Here is a 20,085-nt window from a genome sequence, read left to right on the forward strand (position 1 = left end):
GGCCAAGAAAGCTGGCAAGGAGGTGCGAGAGGACTGCCAAGGGTCAGTACAAAAGATCAAACTAGCTCTGCCCCAGGATGCAGAGGCAAGAATGAAGAACTGAAAACAATAAGAGACAAAAAGAGAGACAGGAAGGACAGATCCAGATGATCCAATGTCATCTAATGGAAATTTTGGAGAGAAGACTACAGATACCATACAAAATACTTGAAGATGATCTGTGATAAAAGAGGACTTTGGCCTAAAAGCTATGAAAGAACATACAGTATTACAGATCAACTAAAAAAAAAAAAAAGAAAAAAAGAAAAAAAAAAAGAAAGAAAGAAAGAAAAGAGAACCATATCTAGACATATGCAGGGCGATTTTAAATTTCATAGGATATACATAAACACATAAACATATTCTGTAAGAAAGCTTGACAAAAGAAGTGCAGATCACCTCTGCCACCATCAGTGGGGCTGGCATTAGACTCTGCCCACATGGCACAGAAACCAGAAGGTGATATGAAGCAATGCTGGAACTCTGAAGGAAAAGTTCTGGGCTTAAGACATTTATCTCCTCTGAGACGGACTTCATGCATGAGATACACAAAGATTTTAAGTATAATATATAGATGCTACAGACAAATTAAAACAAACCTCGAAACAAACAGTGCCATAACAAAGAATAATAGATGTTAGATCAATAAATAAGTGAATGGGAGTAAGGAATTCCCTTGTTGTGATGAGCACCAGGTGATGTATGCAAGTATTGAATCACTATATTGCACACCTAGAACTACTATCACAATGTATGTTAACTAACTGCAATTAAAATAAAAACTAAAAAATTCAATAATTGCACCGAAAGGGCTGAGGATACCTCTGGAACCAGTAAAATATATAGAAGTAAGGGTACATGGTTGTTTTAAGTATGGCTGCAAAATTGTTTGCCCATTTCTGTTCTTTCTAAGAATTGAACTCTATTGCTTAAAAACTGAAAAGTTTAGAAAAGCGTACAGTATCTAATCACAAGTTCAATTAATACAAGTGGGTATGTTGGATGAGGGGAAAAAAGAATAGCATCCAGTGTTTCAAGTTTCACAAAAGAAAGCCATATTAATGTTCTATGACTTTGATGGTTACATAAACACAATTGTAGGAATGCACTGGAAAAGTTCAGACTAACCATTATAAAAACTAAAAACTTTCCCTTTAACCTAGAACTCATTAATAAACAAAATGCTCTGGAACAGGAGGAAAAGAATGAAGGAAGTTCCCATCCCTTGCCCCACAACCGTCACTAAAACAAAGAGGCAAGCAAACAAAAACTTATGACATAAAAAATTTAGAATATGTACAATATATATAATAATTATAACAATAACTGCAAATAGGTCAAATTATGTTATCAATAGGAAATGACTCTTAGATGGGACTTTACTTTTAAGACAGTTATATGCTTCTCACAAAAAGAATACCTAAATAAATTGACATGATGTGCTAAAAATAATAGAATAGATAGATTTTCTCAAAATTAAAAAAAATCCTGCTTGGCACTATTAACATGAGAAAATGCAGAGGACAGGGAAAAATAAAGATTAAGAATCATTTCTAACTAATACAGAATCCACCATGCAAAGACATAACAGTATTTAAACTTCTGCACCAAATAACATCTGATTAATGTATCTGAGAAATTTTTAACAAAACAAGAAACAATTTGATCTTTTACTGAGAAACAAATGGCAAAATTTGTATATCCTGTCTGATTTTACTCATGGGAAATACACATATACGAAAAAACCTGAAAAGCAAAACATATTTAAGGCATATAAATTTGTAGTTGGAATATGAATGGTTTTTATTTGCTCTTGAATACTTCTGTATATTACCTAAAATTTTGCTATTGACCATGGATTAGTTCTTTAATAAAATGGTATTAATTCAAAAGTAACACAGGTGGTAAAATTTCTAGTTCTTAAGAGAATGGACTTTGTCTATATTTTACTTTGATTTTTTTTTTAAGATTTTACTTACTTATTTAAGAGAGAGAGGAGAGAAAGAGAGAGACAGCATGAGAGGAGAGAAGGTCAGAGGGAGAAGCAGACTTCTTGTGGAGCACAGAGCCCAAGGTGGGACTCGATCCTGGGACTCCAGGATCATGACCTGAGACGAAAGCAGTTGTTCAACCAACTGAGCCACCCAGGTGCCCTTGATTTTGGTTTTTAAGGCGATTTAAAATTACCAGATATTATCATTTTGGTCTACCATTAATTGCTATAAACTGGTCTTATGTAGAAATAAACTAAAGTTAAATCTACCTTCATTATAATAAGGATGCAATTCCTACAACCTTGACAGTTCACATAATTTGAAATTTTGTATAAAATAAAATCCTTCGATTACGTCAAAGAATACTGTGTCTTTGGAAATCAACACCCCAGTTGCTAAGGATCCCATATGCAGTCTTCTTCCTTAAAGGGAAAAATCAGAATTCTCATACAATTATTTCCCAGTGAGTAAAATCAGACATACACATTAACCTTCAAGAATTTTAAGTAATGGTGGCGCCTGGGTGGCTCAGTGGGTTAAAGTCTCTGCCTTCGGCTCAGGTCATGATCCCAGGATCCTGGGATTGAGCCCCGCATTGGGCTCTCTGTTCAGTGGGGAGCCTGCTCCCCCCTCTCTCTCTGCTGGCTGCTGCCCCTGCTTGTGATCTGTGTCAAATAAATAAATAAAATAAATTAAAAAAAAAAAGAATTCTAAGTAATGGATAGAAATGATTTAAAGACCCAAGGCTGATCTTTCATTACTTTATCATTGCTTTTACTAAATTGGGCAATTAATCATGCCATTTTGACAATTAAAAGTGTTATCCCAAGTCATATCCTCTTGTTCTTTTTACTTATTAAAGTAAAAATACATCTACAAGTTTATTTTTAAATTTCTACCTAGTTCAATTTCACAATGTGGTTACATAAAGTCAAAGAAAATGACAGGCCAAGTGACAAAGGAATCAGATGAACGTGAACACATGTCATAAAGGTACTCTCTTGGCATGATAAAGCTTTAACTGCAGGTGACAACAAATTAAGAAGTACTGTGCATATAAAATTAAAACCATGCTTTTGAGAATCCTTTTCTACACAGTATTCCAATCAGTCATTATAAATTCATAAAATTTACAGAGCCAATCATTTTATACAATCTTTTATTTGCTATGGATATGAAGAAGAAAATGCTATTATTATAAGGCAAAACAACAATAAAGAGAAATAAAATTATATACTGTTAACTAAATGATTACTTGGGAAGTAAACCAAGTTTTAAAAATAAGAGAAATGGGCACCTGGGTGGCTCAGAGGGTTAAGCCTCTGCCTTCAGCTAAGGTCATGATCTCAGTGTCCTGGGATTGAGTCCCACAACAGGCTCTCTGCTTGGCAGGGAGCCTGCTTCCTCCTCCTTTCTCTCTCTGCCTGCCTCTCTGCCTACTTGTGATCTCTCTCTTTCAAATAAATAAATAAAATCTTAAAAAAAAATAAAAATAGAAAATATAGCAGATTAGAAAATTATATTTTCCTTTCTTCTTGGTAATGAATTCCTTCTCTCATTACTAAAATAATCAAATAAATGAATGAGAGGGCATAAATACATAAACAAAAAGCACAAAAGAAAAAATGACAGCAGATAAATCAACACATCTTTGAAGCAGGAAAATAGATAATGATGTGGGAAACAAAGGCAGAAGAAAAAGTACTAAATTTCCTTACTATCTGTAGCCCATTGATAAGTCCTTGAAAACAGAGTGACATTCCTCTAGGAACTCTGCTGCCTCCATGTTAATACTTCACTAAGGGCAAAAGATAATCTTAGCCCAACTCCCAGGATCCTGTAAGTCTACTTTAATAGATAAAAATTCCTTTAGAAACTTCCTTTATCTCTAACTCCCCATGATACATGTTGGCAATCATTCCCCAAGCATATGACCCACAGATACACATCTGAAGGGTTTCATGACTCAGGTTTTATTAGACAGAAGTAAATGATCTTTTCCCAACAATAGCTAGCCCCCTCAAGGTCCTGGAAACCTTGCTTCCAAAATTTCTTAGGGACTTCCGTTATCCCTAACCCCCTCCCAACTTGGAACTAGATAATGGGCCACTCCTCTTGACCCCAGTGCAGGTCTTTCTGTTCATGGGTCCTGTCCCTGTACTTTAATAAAATCATCTTTTTACACCAAAGACATCTCAAGAATTCCTTCTTGGCTGTTGGCTTCAGACCTTAGCGTCTTTCCTATATCAGACAAGGACAGAGCCAAGAGTCTGCAGAGAGAGGATGGCGTAAGAATACCCAGGAAACGTTTGGAAACATCATGTCTGCTAGAAGGAACTTACTCAGAGGAGGAGGCTCACTGCTGGTGACAGGCTCCTTGGCCTTAGCTGGGCAGTTGCCTGACCAGTCCAAGAAGTTCACCAGCAGGTGGGCCCCACGTGTGCATGCAAAGGTACATCCCAGCCTTCTGGTGCCTCTCTCTCAAGAGTGAACACGGAGGACTGCTGGACTTACCAGAATGTCCTTCATGTAATAGAAAGAAGCCAACCAACCTCACCCAAACCAAGTCAAAACACAAGCACCTGGGAAAAAAGGGGATGTAGCGAGCAGGAAAACAACAGCCTCAAATACTGTCAGAGAGTTAAAAAAAAAAAAAAAAAGACACACAAGCAAAAAAAAATTAGAACAAGATGCAATAAAAAAACTAATCAGAGAATAACGATGCGTTTCAAGAAACTGAAAAAAAAAAATCCCAGTACAATTAAAAATTTCAACCAAAGAACTACAAGTCAAGGTTGAAAAACAGTCCATAAAAAAGAACAAAAGATAGGGAAGTCAGTGCTAGGGGAGAACATTAGAACACATAGAAAAGAGGGCATTACTCAAAAATTACCATAGCAACATTTCCCAGAAACAAAAGACATGAGCTTGCTGATTGAACCTATGAATGAAATCTCATTTCAGAATACCAGTGATAAAAAGAAAGTCCTGAAAATGTCCAGGGCTTGAAATTCTTACAGAGGGTGGGGTGGAAGAAGAGGAAGACCAATCCTTTCCTGAAGTGAAATCTGAATGACAGTTGACTTCTGGTATGCAGAGGGAAAAATGGAGCGATGCCTTCAATATTCTGAAGAAAAAGGTTTCCAACTAGAATTCTATCCACAAGTCAATGACTATAGTTGAGGAGAGATAAAAAATACTTTTGATATTAAAAAAAAAATTCAGGGGCGCCTGGGTGGCTCAGTGGGTTAAGCCTCTGCCTTCAGCTCAGGTCATGATCTCAGGGTCCTGGGATCGAGCCCCACATCGGGCTCTCTGCTCGGCAGGGAGCCTGCTTCCCCCTCTCTCTCTGCCTGCCTCTCTGCCTACTTGTGGCTCTCTCTGTCTATCAAATAAATAAATAACAATCTTAAAAAAAAAAAAAATTCAACTACCTCCCACAATCCTACCCCAAAACCTGGGAGAAAATAAACCAGGGACCAAGACTTGAAACCCAGGAAATCAAGTACATGGCAGAAAGGAGGCAAAGGTAATCCCAGGAGGCAGGAGAGTCCCAGTAATATGGCTGTGCAGCTCACCTGTAGAGAAACCGGCAAGGGCAGGGGGTTGGGTATGGTCTCCAGGTTTGGAGAAATGATGAATGGACCATCCAAGGGGCCCAACTGCTGCTGAGAGAGGATTTGGAGGGGAATGGCTTTGTCAAAGGAGTCTGGGCTGGAAGGCAGGGCTGGGAGAGATCAGAGAGGGTGCAGGGGTTTATGCTCAGAGGCTGCACTGCCAGGCAACCAGGAAGGAAACCCACCCAAGAAGCAGGGGCACAGCACAGCAAATGCTCTCCCTAAAGATGAAAATCCACTTCTAAGAATGCCAAGAGATTCGTCAATGAGGTCAAGAGCCAGAGGAGTTCCACAGGCTCTGCACACCACTTATACACACACACTTACACAGTCCAGCACACTCCCCCAACAATACCCCCACCACACACACACATACACACAATTTCCCCAACACACACCGCACACTATACTACACACCCCACAGATGTACCTACTGTACCCACACACATTATACACACATATGAACACATATATATATATATATATATTCATTCATACATACCAAACACACATATATGCCATGACACACACACACACATACACACACACTGGCAAACTGATTTATAAATCATGAATAGAGGCCAAGTTGTGCCATAAATTTCCATGAATAGCACCCAAAAGTAGATTATCAGATATCCTTTCTTTTGAGCAGTAGATATCCCTTTTCTATTTGTGTGTGTGTGTGTGTTTTCTTTATGGTGTGACACCAGCAATGTGTGTCCTGTATCTCAACTGGGAGCACTGGGGCAAGAGGTCCCTACCTTGTAACAATATCTGGCTCTTTGTGTAAAGAATGTCATTATTAGCTCCTTAACTAACTACCTTTGTATATTTTTTAAAGATTTTATTTATTTATTTGAGAGAGAGCAGGAGCAGAGAGGTGAGGGGCAGAGAGAGAAGCAGGCTCCCTTTTGAGCAGCACCCCCCGCCCCAACAAACCTGCCCTACATGGAGCCCAAGCCCAGAACCCTGTGATAATGAGCTAGAGGCAGACGTTTAACAGACTAAGCACCCAGGTGCCCCCCTTTTGTATACTTTATGACACAGAGCTCGACCAAGTCTTTCCGAATCTGTGTTCTACTCAAATTAGAAAAAACAAATTCCTGTCTAATCTTGGACCCTGGCTTAAATTAAGTTTACATTTTGTAGTCCCAATATTGTCATCTTTAAATATTTCTGTGTTAACAAACACACCTACTTCATTTTACTCACTATGTAAATTCATTCAAATAACATGTAAATTGTGTGATAATTGTGTACCAAAAGTCCTATTTTCATACAGATAAGAAATGATGCAATTTTTCCTAAATAATGGCTTATGCAGATTTTACATCAACTCTAAACAGCTCTGAATATTACTGTTAACCCCTTGACTATTTTAATGAAAACTAGAGTAAACCTGTCTGAAATCCATCTAAAAAGGATACCAAGAGGTCCACCTGATCTCTCAAAGAGGTCTATTATTTTCAGATGTCGTCAGCTATGTCCTGATGTCACAACTCTCCTTGCCCGCTGTACGAAACAAGACACTGACAACTTATTTTAAGAATATTGTTTACTTCCTTTCAAAACACCATGCCTTCAATATCAGAATCAGAAACTCTGACATAAAATGGTAAAAACAAGATTCACTCCTTGCAAGCACTTTGCTGCCCAGAGTATTTTATAGAACAACTAAAATCACTGTCTTCCTATACTTCCAAGCATTCCCCAAGGCTTTGGAAGCAGAGGTCAATTGAGCCGTTTTGTACAGGACTTTGTGAATCTGAAGGGGTTTCTACTTATATTATTTTCTTCCTCTTTTTAAATGTAAAAATATTTGCCTGAAACTCTTCTGGACTAGAAACTGTAAAAAGCATTTTGTATAACAATGACTCCTCGGTAAAGGTACATATTTATGACAAGAAGAAAAAAAACTTTCGTTTTAGAAAATGCAAGTCTAATTCACATGCTTCAGGAAACTCAAGCTAGAGATGATTATGACAACAAATCCAGCGCTCTGGGAGAATGCAACATTTAAAAATTCTCATCTCCTGCTTACCGTCTCATTGACAAATAAGATGGAAAATGTATAATGACAACTTTGGGTATGTTAAGGCAAATTCCTAGTAGGTGTAGTTAGGTGTGTGTGTTTGTGTAATATTCTTAACAGATACCACTAAAGATACACACTGATGAACAATATTTTTCATGTTATACAACAATGTAAAATTAATACTACAGTAATGGGAATACATAAAAACAAACCCCAAAGAATATGAATGATTTATCGTAACTGTTCTTGCCCAATTAGTTCCAAGTTCTTAAGTTATACTCAACATTACATTAGTACATTGACTGACTTAGTAATGATATTCAGAATGTGATAACCTATAGAGAAGTGAAAACAACAATTGGTAGTTTAAAAAGAAATCAAAGTTTTAATTAAAAATGGATACAGTCAGTCAATTCGTAATTCTAGCATCTCAAAGCTAAACTTGATAAGACAAGACCAGTCACTGAAAATGGTTAAAGCAAGAGAGAGAAATGCTCTGTGCCTACTAGAGCTAACCTTATATTGCCTATAACCTCTGCCCTCCATAACTGCTTTACAGTCAACACTAACCCCACCAAGGACTTATCCTCATTCCGTGAATACAAAATAGTATTAAATATAATAAAATCTGTTTTCACAGGTAAGTAAAAATTTGTCTGTCAGTTTAATCCTGTGTAAGTTCTAAATGCAAGTTTAAGAACCATCCAGTTATCTAATTTTTGTCTTTTCTAATCTAGAAAGAAACTCATCACAGGTAGTTGTTTATTTTTTTTTTCTGAGGTAATGGAATCATTAAGCTTTTGAAGACTTCAATTTACAGGAGCCTGCTCTATTATAACAAGGTCTAGGGCGGGAAGAGTGCCAAGACCCAAAGGCATTGCCCTGAGCAGCCCTATGAATTGTTAGGTCTGGAGAAAGACTGCCTTGTGCTTTCTTTCTATCATATAGGTGCAGTATTTGCTTTTTCTGCTAGGCTTCACTGAATGCCTTTCTTTAAACTCTACTTCCACACTCTTCTAGTTTCTTCAGAAGTTCTGAGGCCAATCTTTAAAGGCTGCATGGTGGATGGAGGAAATCCTGTCGGACAGTCTCAATATTATTCATAATTAGATACTACAAATACGAACAACAACTGGGTCTGTCTGTGCCATACTGAATGAGAAAAGTTCCAGGAAGCTGCTGGAACAAAGTGGAGCACACCCACTCTGACTCTGTTCGCTATGTTTTCCAAATCCAAGCAGGGAGAAGCAAGCGAACCACATGAAGGAACAGTGTGGGAGCCAAGTCCACTGTGATGAAGTGGGAGAAGAGACCTTGACTGAGCTACCTGGTAATCTTATCTCCAGGGGAATCACGCTGGAGCTGTCCGGGGTGATATTTGTTATTTCAGCCCCAGTGCCTCAGGAGGGTAAACCAGGCCAACCACAATGTTACAGTCTTCCTAACTTTCAGGATAATGACCCAAGTTTTGAAGGAAGGACTCACTTTTCATCTGGAAATAACTGCCACTCAAAAATCTACTAGGAGAAGGCAGAACAGGGTAAACACTCTCACGGCTATGCTACATTGCTTTCTGTGCCATTCAGTATGGTGGCCAATGGGCACACTTGGCTACATGTGATTGAGGAACTGAGGATTTAGTTTTTGTTTAATTTTGATTAATTTTAAAAGATTTTATTTATTTATTTGACAGAGAAAGAGAGATCACAAGTGGGCAGAGAGGCAGGCAAAGAGAGGGGAGGGGAGAAGCAGGCTAACCGCTGAGCAGAGAGCCCCATGTGAGGCTCGATCTCAGGACCCTGGGATCATGACCTGAGCCAAAGGCAAAGGCTTAACCCACTGAGCCCTCCAGGTGCCCCATAATTTTGATTAATTTTAATTTAAACAGGCATATATGACTCATGACTAATCATAGAGGGGTATGCAGTTCTAGATTTTAAAAAAACAAAAAGAAGCCCACAACAAAAGCCTGAGGAAGATTCTTCATAGCTATATACCCCTAAGGATGTCTGAAAAATGACTCTATCATTTTTCAACAGGGTATTCAACAAATGGTGTGACCACTCCCTCTCCCTCCCACTTTTTGTCCTTTACTCTCTTTTCCTCCTTCCCCCACATAACACCACAATGTCTCCAGAGATCTGTCCCCAGTCTCCTAGCCCATGAGTCCTACACATTTGCCCAAGTACCCAAGATGTCCACATATCTTTATTTCTTTTTTTATGGATTCTATATGACATCCTTTTAAGTGTTAATATTACATTTACACATATAACATATTCATTTATGCTATTTGGGATGTGTTTACCATTATTCCTTATAGTAACATTTGCTTTGGTTCATTTAGAACTGTTTTCAGTGCTGGCTTCCAGGATTGCAACCACCTGGTAAAGCAAGACTTCCACATGGATCTCTTCTGTTCAAACAAATATTACACCTTGCATCACACATTTCATAACCTATTCCCTTCTCTTTCTACTTATCTATGACATTTATTTTATGTATTTTTCTATTTCAACAATTTTTTTTAGTTTACATATTCTATAACTATAGCACCATATGAATAATTCATCTCTATGTTATTTTACCAATTGATGTAAACAGAAAACATAGTAGGGACTTATATGGATTTATTTGTACTTACTTTTTCTTAAAGCACTATCCTCTCTAAACTTTTCTGAAATATTGGATACATGGGTATATGCTTCAATATAACTTATAATTAATACTTTCTATTCTATCACTGAATTACCTCATCTCCAAATGACTAAGACATAAAGAAAGGGAAATAGGGGCGAGGTGAAAACAATTGGGGGGAGAGGCAAGAAGCTCTGGAATTTCTCTAGAAGACAGCAGGATGCAGCATTTGTGTGGAGAAAATTCAGGCCTGGGGTGGGACACAGAGTGGTGAGCACATCCCATAGAACAGGCACTTGTTAAGGAAAGTATCAGACACCAGAGGTTCTGGGAAGTGATGCAGGTCCAGGAAAGACCTCAAGGGTCCAAGAAAGCTCCAGGAAGGGCAGAGGTGGGCAGGCAGCAGTGGGGCTTTACTCAAGTCAAGTGGGGCCTTAGAGACACAGAGAAGGGAGCATGATGGGAAGGCATTTGGCTCCAAGAGAGTCATTTTTGATGTTACCTATAGCTGCTAATCTGCACACTGTTCCAATTCATCCCTAAAATAATTTAAACAAGAAAAACTTTTACCTGTGATGTCCTGAATACCGTGGACCACGGATATGGCCTATTCCTCGGCACCCTGGTGTAGGACAAACAGCTTGCCCTGGAAGGATTTTCACATCATTTGCTCCTTCAGGAAGTAAAAGAACATACCTTGAAAACACCTCAGTAAAGAACTAGAAAGACTAAAATATGTAAATGATATTCATTGAGACTTTGCAAATTAACAACAAACCATCACTAAAATACTTACTAGATACTTGTGATGTTTTATAACATGATTTAGCAGAAAATATCAGTGCTGTCATACTTAAAACTAACACAACTGATATCTGAGGCAGAGCGAAATATACAGGCATTGAAATGTTTTAAAAATATGAGAACATTCATCCATTTCTTTTAGAGAATCATACTGGCAAAGGTGATATAACCATGAGCTAAAAATGTGAAAGAGTGAGGTCTGGTTTGTGGTTCCCTTTGAAACTCCACTCAACCAAAACAAAGCTCCCCCAAATACAGGACAGAAATTCAATAAATAGGGGTGCCTGGGTGGCTCAGTCAGTTAGGAGTCTGCCTTTGGCTCAGGTCATGATCCCAGGGTCCTGGGGTTGAGCCCTGTGTCAGGCTCTCTGCTTAGTGGGATATCTATTTCTCCCTCTCACTCTGCCCCTCCGCTCTCCCTCTCTCTCTCTTAAAAAAATAAAATCTTAAAAAAAAAATTCAGCTAATAAATGAGACATGCCAAAGATGGTGAACATAGCCCTAGCCATGCTTAATTAAGTAGCTTTCAAAGCTAGCTGAAAAAAAGCACTGACTCCTACTCCACTTCACTAATACTATGTACAGTAACACTTATGCTGCACTGATACTATTATAATGCTGTATGTACTTAATACTAATATCAGTGCTAATATGTAACCACTCCAGGCCAGAGAGAAACTCTATCAAGCCCAAGGGCAATCTATCTCTAAAGATTATCAGGAGCTCAACCCTGTTTCACTGTTCTGTGATTTTCCTCAGTCTGCTCTCCCTTTAGAAAAAAAAAAAAATAAAAATAAAAAAAAATAAAAAAAAAAAAAAAAAAAAAAAAAGAAAAAGCGCTCTGGATCTTGTCATCACACAAAATGACACTGCTTCCAAAAGCACTAAGCAAACAAGCCATCTTGACTACAAAATCGTATCCTTCCAGATTGCTTGCTGAGGTAGCCCAGCTGCCGATGATGGTTCAATATCCTGGGAGTTTCCAGGCCACAGAGTCCCTTCTTTCCCATCCTCACTTCTCTCCCTTCATAAATAACTCCCTTCCCTTTTCTTTGATTCTGCCAACCAGGAGCTCCCTTCTGTTGCGAATAACTTAAGCCCCCTTGCCTGGAAGACCTTCTGTGACAGGTGACTGTAGGAAGGATATAAAGAGCCTGCCATGGGTCAGCGGCACCACCCTGCTGGTCTGTGTTTCACAGGAATAAGTTCTCCTAGAAAAAAATTACACAATGGTGCAAATTCACTGTTAACAAAACTATGGTCTTCAGTGTCACCTGAGCCCCTCCCCACTCTCCCAGGCCTCTGTAAGCCTCTACCTCTGGTTCTATCCGCTGCCCCTGCCTGTACTTCACTGGGAAAACAGGAACCTGTCCTGGGGTACAGCATTCCCTCCTTCCTTTCCATCACAATGAGGAGCTCTCTCCCCTCCAGGGTGGGTCTCTCACCCTTTCCATTTGGGTCTTACCTATAGGGTCTTGAGGCTCTAATATATTCTTGTCACTCCTGCACTAATGAATCTTGTACCAGTATTTCAACAAATTCCAGTTTCCCCATCACAAAAAGAAAAAAAAAAAAAAGACAAAACAAAACAGAAAACAAAAGCTTAACACTCTCTTTGGGAGACTCACATTCCCGTTTAGGAGCCATTCACTGTTTTGCCTTTCCCAATCAGACTCTTCAGAGAAGTTATTTCTGTTTCCTCACATCTCGCTTCTCAAACCATATCATTCCTCTCAGGTCACTAATGACTGCTGTGCATGAAGCCCGTCATGTGCTACTGAGGATACATCACACTTGCTGCCTTGGTGCGATTACGCACTATCCTTTCTCAAGTTGTTACTGCCCACAAGCTTTGGTGGCAGCACCCCCCCCCCAACCCCCTACAGTTTCCTTGCTGCAAATGGGCATTCTCTTGGAATACTATTTGCCAGATCTCCCTCCTCTAGTTAACCTGAAGATGTCAGAGGACCTCAAGATATGTTCCTGGGCTGCCATTTCTACAGCTTTGTTTATAACCTGCAAGCTATAGATGCTCACAGGCTATATACAAGCCCACAGCCTACGTATAACAAATATTAGACGGTACCACAGCAAATATTTAGACCTCAGAGACATTTTCGGTAAGTTTATTGAGTGAGAAGAAAATCTGTCTTAGACACTTATTATGCCTTCAAAATTTTGCAAAACACCTTGAGGGATAAACAGAGAGAAACATGTTGCCTAATCCAAAGGTAGCTTTTGGAAGCAGCCTTGAGAAAGAAACAACTTTTAAACAAATTCAGTGAAAACTATAGTTAAAGAACTGTAAACAAGTCTCTAATTAAGAAGTATGTTTATGTCAGTCGGTAAATAAAAAGATTTATAAGAAAGAAGCACAAAATATAAAGAGATTCTCCAAACTGCGCCTCATGATCCACTACCAAGGCCACCGTCACAAAGACCTGGAATATTATACCTATACACAAACCACCAAACAAATGCTCTCTGTCAGTCAGCCTGTCGCTCTGTGTGGACAACTTTCCAGTAAACTGTCAGTGAAGATTCTCTAATATGTTTTTCAGGACTATTTCAATGCACTTGATTAAATTAGGCTTGAAGTGATCTTTTAAATATTTATCAAGGCACATTTATCTCCAATGTCCCAATGGGGGTTATATTTCTCTACTTGTTAGATACGTAAGGAAGAGTATGACCTCAACTATTACGAGAAGAGTTATTACATTAAGAACTGCAAGCACGGATCATAACAAAGAAGAAGTAGAGAAGAACATGCAATAAAAAAGCATGGAATCTAACAATTTTCCTTGGTATATTTTGTATGATGAAGTTTAATGGGTTGACTCAATGGTGAATTAGACAGCCATCTGTTGGGGAAAAGAAACCTGTGAATTCTATAATCCTTCATATTATTGCCTCTAGGATAAGGGAACCTATGATGAAATTAATGTTTTTTTCCTCAGAAAATAATTACATTTTTACCAAGAATATCTTCCTTTTAACTTGGATATTTAAAGAATTAAGTCTCAAGAAGAAAATGTTCTCAACTTGACATCATTCTTTTTTAGAGAGACAATCCTGAACATTTTACCCTTCCTTGCCTGCTTTTTGCCACTTTAACTGAAATCAATTTCCTAGTTTATCTGCTGAGCTCCTGTCTCCCTTCACTAGAGTCAGGACATTAACCTTATCTAATGAGTCTACCACTGGAGCCCCAGAACCCACTACAAGTAGCAACTGGCACATAATAAATACCAAATAAAAACATTTTATAAATGAATCAAAAAATCACAAAGATAGCAACAATTAACACCTGTAGGCATTATTTGGCATATCCTGACCACCATGCTGGAAGCTAATCCCCACTTTACTCCTATTTCAGAGCTTAGCTTGTCTAAAATCAATCTCTGATTTTCTATTTCTGAATACCATGAGCTATTATCAAGCACTAATAGCTCCTAATTTATTCCAAGTCTTCTGTGAAAATTGTACTTAGGCAGGAGTCAATCTAATGGCATAGCTCTTCCTGCAAAGGCAAAACAAAATTGAAAATATCCTTGTAGACTGGAAATTATCCGAGTAAGGAGCAATGCTTCACACTCACATGATACAGTAAGTAAAATGTCCTAATGGGCCCCCCATTCACATGGAATTATGTGGCTGCCATCAGCAGCCCAGGCAGACACTGTAGTTGCCCACCCAACGTCCATTCCCTCTTTCTTGCTGACTGAACCCTGATTTGGTTCAAGACAGCAATGTGCCCAGCTAAAAATGTTGGCTTTGGGGCACCTGGGTGGCTCAGTGGGTTAAGCCGCTGCCTTTGGCTCGGGTCATGATCTCAGGGTCCTGGGATCGAGTCCCGCATCAGGCTCTCTGCTCAGCAGGGAGCCTGCTTCCTTCTCTCTCTCTCTGCCTGCCTCTCAGTGTACTTGTAATTTCTCTCTGTCAAATAAATAAATAAAAGCTAAAAAAAATAAAAATAAAAATAAAAAAAATAAATAAAAATGTTGGCTTTGCCAGCCTCTCACATCTAGATGTGGTCATTTGACACCGTCTGGGACAATAAGACCTAAGGGAAGTGCAACATAAGGATGTCCACAAAGGCTTCTTTCCCAGTAGGAGGGTAAAGGTGATGCCAGTGCTGCTTTGCCCATGTCCTCCCCTTCCTCGACCTTCATGGAATGCAGATGTTAGAACTCACAAGGTTGACAAGCACAAAGACAAAAGCAAAAGTGTTGAAGAATAACCTCTTTGATTAAACCATTGTAAACAGATTTTTGTGTGACTTGCAGCTGAAAAGTCCATATAAGAAAACAGCAATTTTATTGTGTTTATCCTTTTGTGAAATCAAACAATTATTCTAAGACAAAAACAAGAATCGCATATGAGCATTTGATCTATTTGTCACGTAAAGAAGATGTAAGATATTAAGGGAAAAATCAATATACTAAAGAGCTCGCACTCATTGCTAAAAAATGAGAAAGGGAATTGGCCTTTATTTCAAAATGGCGGAAACTGGTGACCACCAGTGACGTGAATGAAAAGGCTTTACTGATCCAGTAAGTGTGGGTTAGAGGCTGCGTTCACGGCTCTCTTTCTGAGCAGGAAGCAGCCCCCCCTCCGAACTGTTATTTTATTGGGTCTAGAGGTGATTGGGAGCAGAATGACAATGGCACTGAAGCAAATGAAGGGGTTCTGTTCCATTACATATATATGTGAGCTCTGCACTGATGTGTGCCCACATCAGGGCACGAGGATCAAGCAGCAGGCTTCCTAGCTAATTACCACTGCCAGAAAAGTTTTCAGTTCAACCTGATTCATTTCATAAGTGTTTTACAGAGAAATGACTTTACCATCAGGTGGTAATATCTGCTGGAGGATACACAGAAAAGTGGAACAGATTTAAATCTGATACTGCTAGCAGACAAGTTAAGATACTTTAACTCTTATTTTCTTGATACTATTTTTTTAAATAATAGTTTTTTTTGAATAGCCATTGAGAGTTATTTACTCATTTAAAGAGGTACTGAGTGCCTGCTATATACCAGACAGGATTTGGAGGGCCAAGGATATGGCAGCAGACCAAACAGAAAGACCTGTTGTCCCTGGAGCTTATGTTCTGTTGCCAAAGATAGAATAAACATTCATTGAGAAACACAATGGAATGTCAGATAGTGATAGTGCTAGGAAGACATAAAGTCATGGGGCAGAAGTGGGGATGCTCTTAAGGCTGGTAGTCAGGGGGGAAGTCTTGACATTCGATTCTACACGGAGTGAGAGCACATTTCTGGAAGAACAGCAGGAAGGCCAGTGTGGTTGGAGCCAAAAAGGAAAGCAGGCAAGAGATGAGATCTCACAGGCCAAAGGGACATTCTGGGTTAGGTGGGGGCTCTGGAGAACAGAAAGGGCTGAAGAATAATTAAGAATATACTTACTGAGCCTGTTCTTTGAGGGGCACAGTAGGCAAGGGCCTGGTGCAGGCTGTGCCTTGTGGCGGGGTCTAGAGGTACCCTGCAACCATGGTGTCTACACCTGGTGCTTGAGGCCATGGATTAGGTGAGATCCCATGGTGAGTTAGTGTCAGTGGAGGAGAGAAGAGGCCTGAGGACTGAGCTCTGGGAAACAGAGTAGGTAGAGGCGAAAAGAGCGTGAGGAAGGGGTGGAGAAGGAGCACCCAGGCAGAGCCATGCATCCTCCATGGAGAAGGACATGCAGACAGTGCACCAGGAAGCAAGTCAGGGGCTGTGACCATGTGCTGAGGAAGGGCACCTGTTCCCCGGCTGTGTGTATGCAGCGCAGAGCTGTTGGGACTGGAGTGGGACCGTTTTTGGTCACTGGATGCCAAGAAGCCCGACTCAAGATAAGGGAATGTGGAAGAGAAAAAAGGGGCAGACCTGGGCACTAAGTGCTCTCCACCCAGAGCACTAGTTTTCTTGGCAAAACAGGCCCCAAGACCATCAGCTGAAATTAAGAATGGAGCAAGGGAAGGAGCAGATTTAAATCTGGGTCTTAAAAGAAATAAATAAAAGAAACTATTCAGATATGCACGTGTTTCCATTTCATACACTTAGGATTCTTTGGTAGGTAATCTTAGGATTTCAATGTCTTTATTTTAGGAAGAAACCTTTAGGGCAGTAACCTGTTTTGTTTTATTTGTTTTATTTTGTTTTTTTTTTTTCCTCTTGCCCTGCTCCCAGGAAATTTATTTTACAGTTCTTAAGAAGATTTAATGAAATAATTACCCCTGAATGCTAGAGAATGCAAAGAATAAGCATACCTTTCAAACTGAAATTATAGATTAATCATACTTATTCTTTATCTCCTAATGAAATTAGGGACAACAAATACCCATTGTGCTGTAATAATGAGTTTTTCAAACAGAAGAAGAAAAAAACAGTGTTGAAGAAAATAATGTAACCAAACACCATGTTTGCTTGTCCAAGGTTTCAGGCTGTCAGTTTTCATGATATGTAAGCAAAATAGAATAATAATTTTGTGAAATGGAAATGCAACCTAAGAATAAGAAAAGGTTCCTACAAATGTGACTGTTTTGTCTAACCTGTTGATCTAGAAAAACCTTTAAAATATAGCCATGGCAATAGCTGTAATGGAAGGCAAACTAATCACCCACCTGATGCAGGACCCCATCCAGAAATGTGCCCGAGTCCTGCTCTGTGGCCAGTGGTGACAATGATACTTATTCTACTGCGGCGAGCATCATGATCACCCCGTGGTGAGAAGAGTTCAGCAGCAATGTTAGCCTTCTGAAAGCCCCTCCCACGGATCCGACTAGAGCTTCCCACTGAACACTTACGGTCAAAAGAGAAACATGTTCTACTGGGATCTGCTCGGTATTTAAAAGGAGACAGAACAGTGGGCAAAGATTTCCTTAGCAAATATAAAATGCACTTATCACATGTGGAGTTTTAAATAAGAGACAGAATAACATGGTAGGTAACTGGTCAATAACAAGGGGAGCCCAGAAAAATTGGATCTCGCGCTTAAGTACGGGCACAGGATTGGGGCATCAATTTGTACCCAACTGCTTACACAAAACTAGGCTCTTCTCATATTATCAAATAGCAGAGACCTTCATAAAATGCCAACCTGTTTTGTAACCCAGTTTTTAATCTTTCAAAAAATCAGAAAAACAATACTCTTGATTAATGGAAGGGAAAAATTGGGAGAGGTCCACATAGATAATGCAGAAGCACAGAATTTTAAGAGTAGAAAAAACTTTGGGCGTTACTGGTTCACATGAAATATCTGGTTTGCATGTTACTGAACTAAATTGAATTAAACTTGCCTCTAGTGCATAACCATACTGGGGTGAGGGGCAGGCGGTAGGGGGCAATATGTGTATAACAGCAAGTCAAACAAAACTACTTCACTAAACTGTACTGTATCATTGTTTTTATTACTTTTAAAAAAGAAATAAAAGTAGATGCATTTGTCTTCTAAATCTTAACTTTTACACAAATTCTTTCAAAGCTATTATAAAAACTGGGGTACCTGGGTAGCTTAGTCACTTAAGGGTCTGCCTTCGGCTCACGTCATGACCCAGGGATCCTCAGATGGAACCCTGTGTCAGACTCCCTACTCAAAGAGATTCTGCTTCTCCCTCTCCCTTTGCCCTCCCCACTCACCCCACCCTGGCTTGTGCTCTCTCTCAAATAAATAAATAAAAATCTTTAAAAAATTCCCAGCTACTGTAGAAGCTAAAACTACTTTCTTTTGTGCTACATCTCCCCTCATTTGTCTTTTATATGAAATCAGCTTTCTTTTTTTAATTTATTTTTTATTAACATATAATGTATTATTAGCCCCAGGAGTACAGGTCTGTGAATCATCGGGCTTACACACTTCACAGCACTCACCATAGAACATACCTACTCCAATGTCCATTACCCAGCCATCCTATCTTTACCCTCCCACTCCCCAGCAACCCTCAGTTTGTTTTGCGGGAATAAGAGTCTCTTATGGTTTGTCTCCTTCCTGATCCCATCTTATTTCATGAAATCAACTTTCTTAAAAACAACAACAACTAATTTGGTATTTGGTTTATGTAAATGAATTAGTCCTACCTAATCAAAACAAAAACTCTGCAACCTTCCCTTTCTCTCCTCATGCTATACTCTATTTCTGTTTCTCTACCCTCCCCAACCTCATGCTCTCTTTCTGTCCCCTCTCTTCCCTTCCTTTCTCCCTCTACTTTGCCCCCTGCAACAGGACACTAAACAGAATCCCAAAGGATGGTAACTATGCCTTCCTTAGTCCTAGAACTTTTCTTATTCATGTGAAGAGAGATACAAAACTGACCTAAAACTGTATTCATGTTTGTTTTTGAGCATCTCCAATCCCTTAACTGATTTTTCTCCTTTTACCAAAAGAAGAAATTATTTAGAAGAATTAAACTATGAAGTGATTCTAAAAAGGGGTGATGATAACATCTTTCCAATAGCCTGTAAATAACTCCTAAAGTAGAAATGGGCATTAATGCCCAATCCCTCCAAAAATTAGCACCTCGACTATCCTAAATGTTGAGAGTTGTTTGGGAAGCTTGTTTATATGTATATAATTAATTGTGATTTCTACTCTAAACCTAACACTACAATTAATGACATTCCTGTATTGAGTAACTTGTGATTAGTCTTGGCAGAATTGCCATGTTTTAGTGGGAAGGAAACCCTCTACCCTGAGGTCGGTAACACATGCCTGGATGAAATGGAAGGAGCAGCCCACCTTTCCTCCAAGACTTGTGTACTAGTTTACTCACTGGGGGCTTTGAGTTAGTTTGGATTATTGGCCTGAGGGAGAAGGATGAGCGCTTCCTGCCTGTAAAGTGTTAGTGCCGCCCAGAGGGACTACCGTGCAAGATAGGCAAGAGACCACACCTGCTCCATGCTACCTGCTCAAAACAGCAAATAACAACACCCTTTTCATCACAGATATGACGATGCTC

At 39.3% G+C, this 20,085-nt stretch overlaps 1 protein-coding gene across 5 annotated transcripts in view; it reads right to left on the reverse strand.

The window, feature by feature from the left end:
* The window catches only part of L3MBTL4 (L3MBTL histone methyl-lysine binding protein 4), a 452,666-nt gene that overhangs the window by 152,685 nt on the left and 279,896 nt on the right, over nucleotides 1-20,085 (reverse strand). For all 5 annotated transcript variants that reach the window (XM_059139212.1, XM_059139210.1, XM_059139213.1 and 2 more), the window contains exon 14: nucleotides 10,893-10,995. In XM_059139212.1, coding sequence (XP_058995195.1) covers nucleotides 10,893-10,995 — 103 coding nt within the window. The remainder of the gene's footprint in view (nucleotides 1-10,892; nucleotides 10,996-20,085) is intronic.

Source organism: Mustela lutreola, chromosome 11 (assembly GCF_030435805.1).
Source record: "Mustela lutreola isolate mMusLut2 chromosome 11, mMusLut2.pri, whole genome shotgun sequence".
NCBI classification, from domain to species: domain Eukaryota; kingdom Metazoa; phylum Chordata; class Mammalia; order Carnivora; family Mustelidae; genus Mustela; species Mustela lutreola.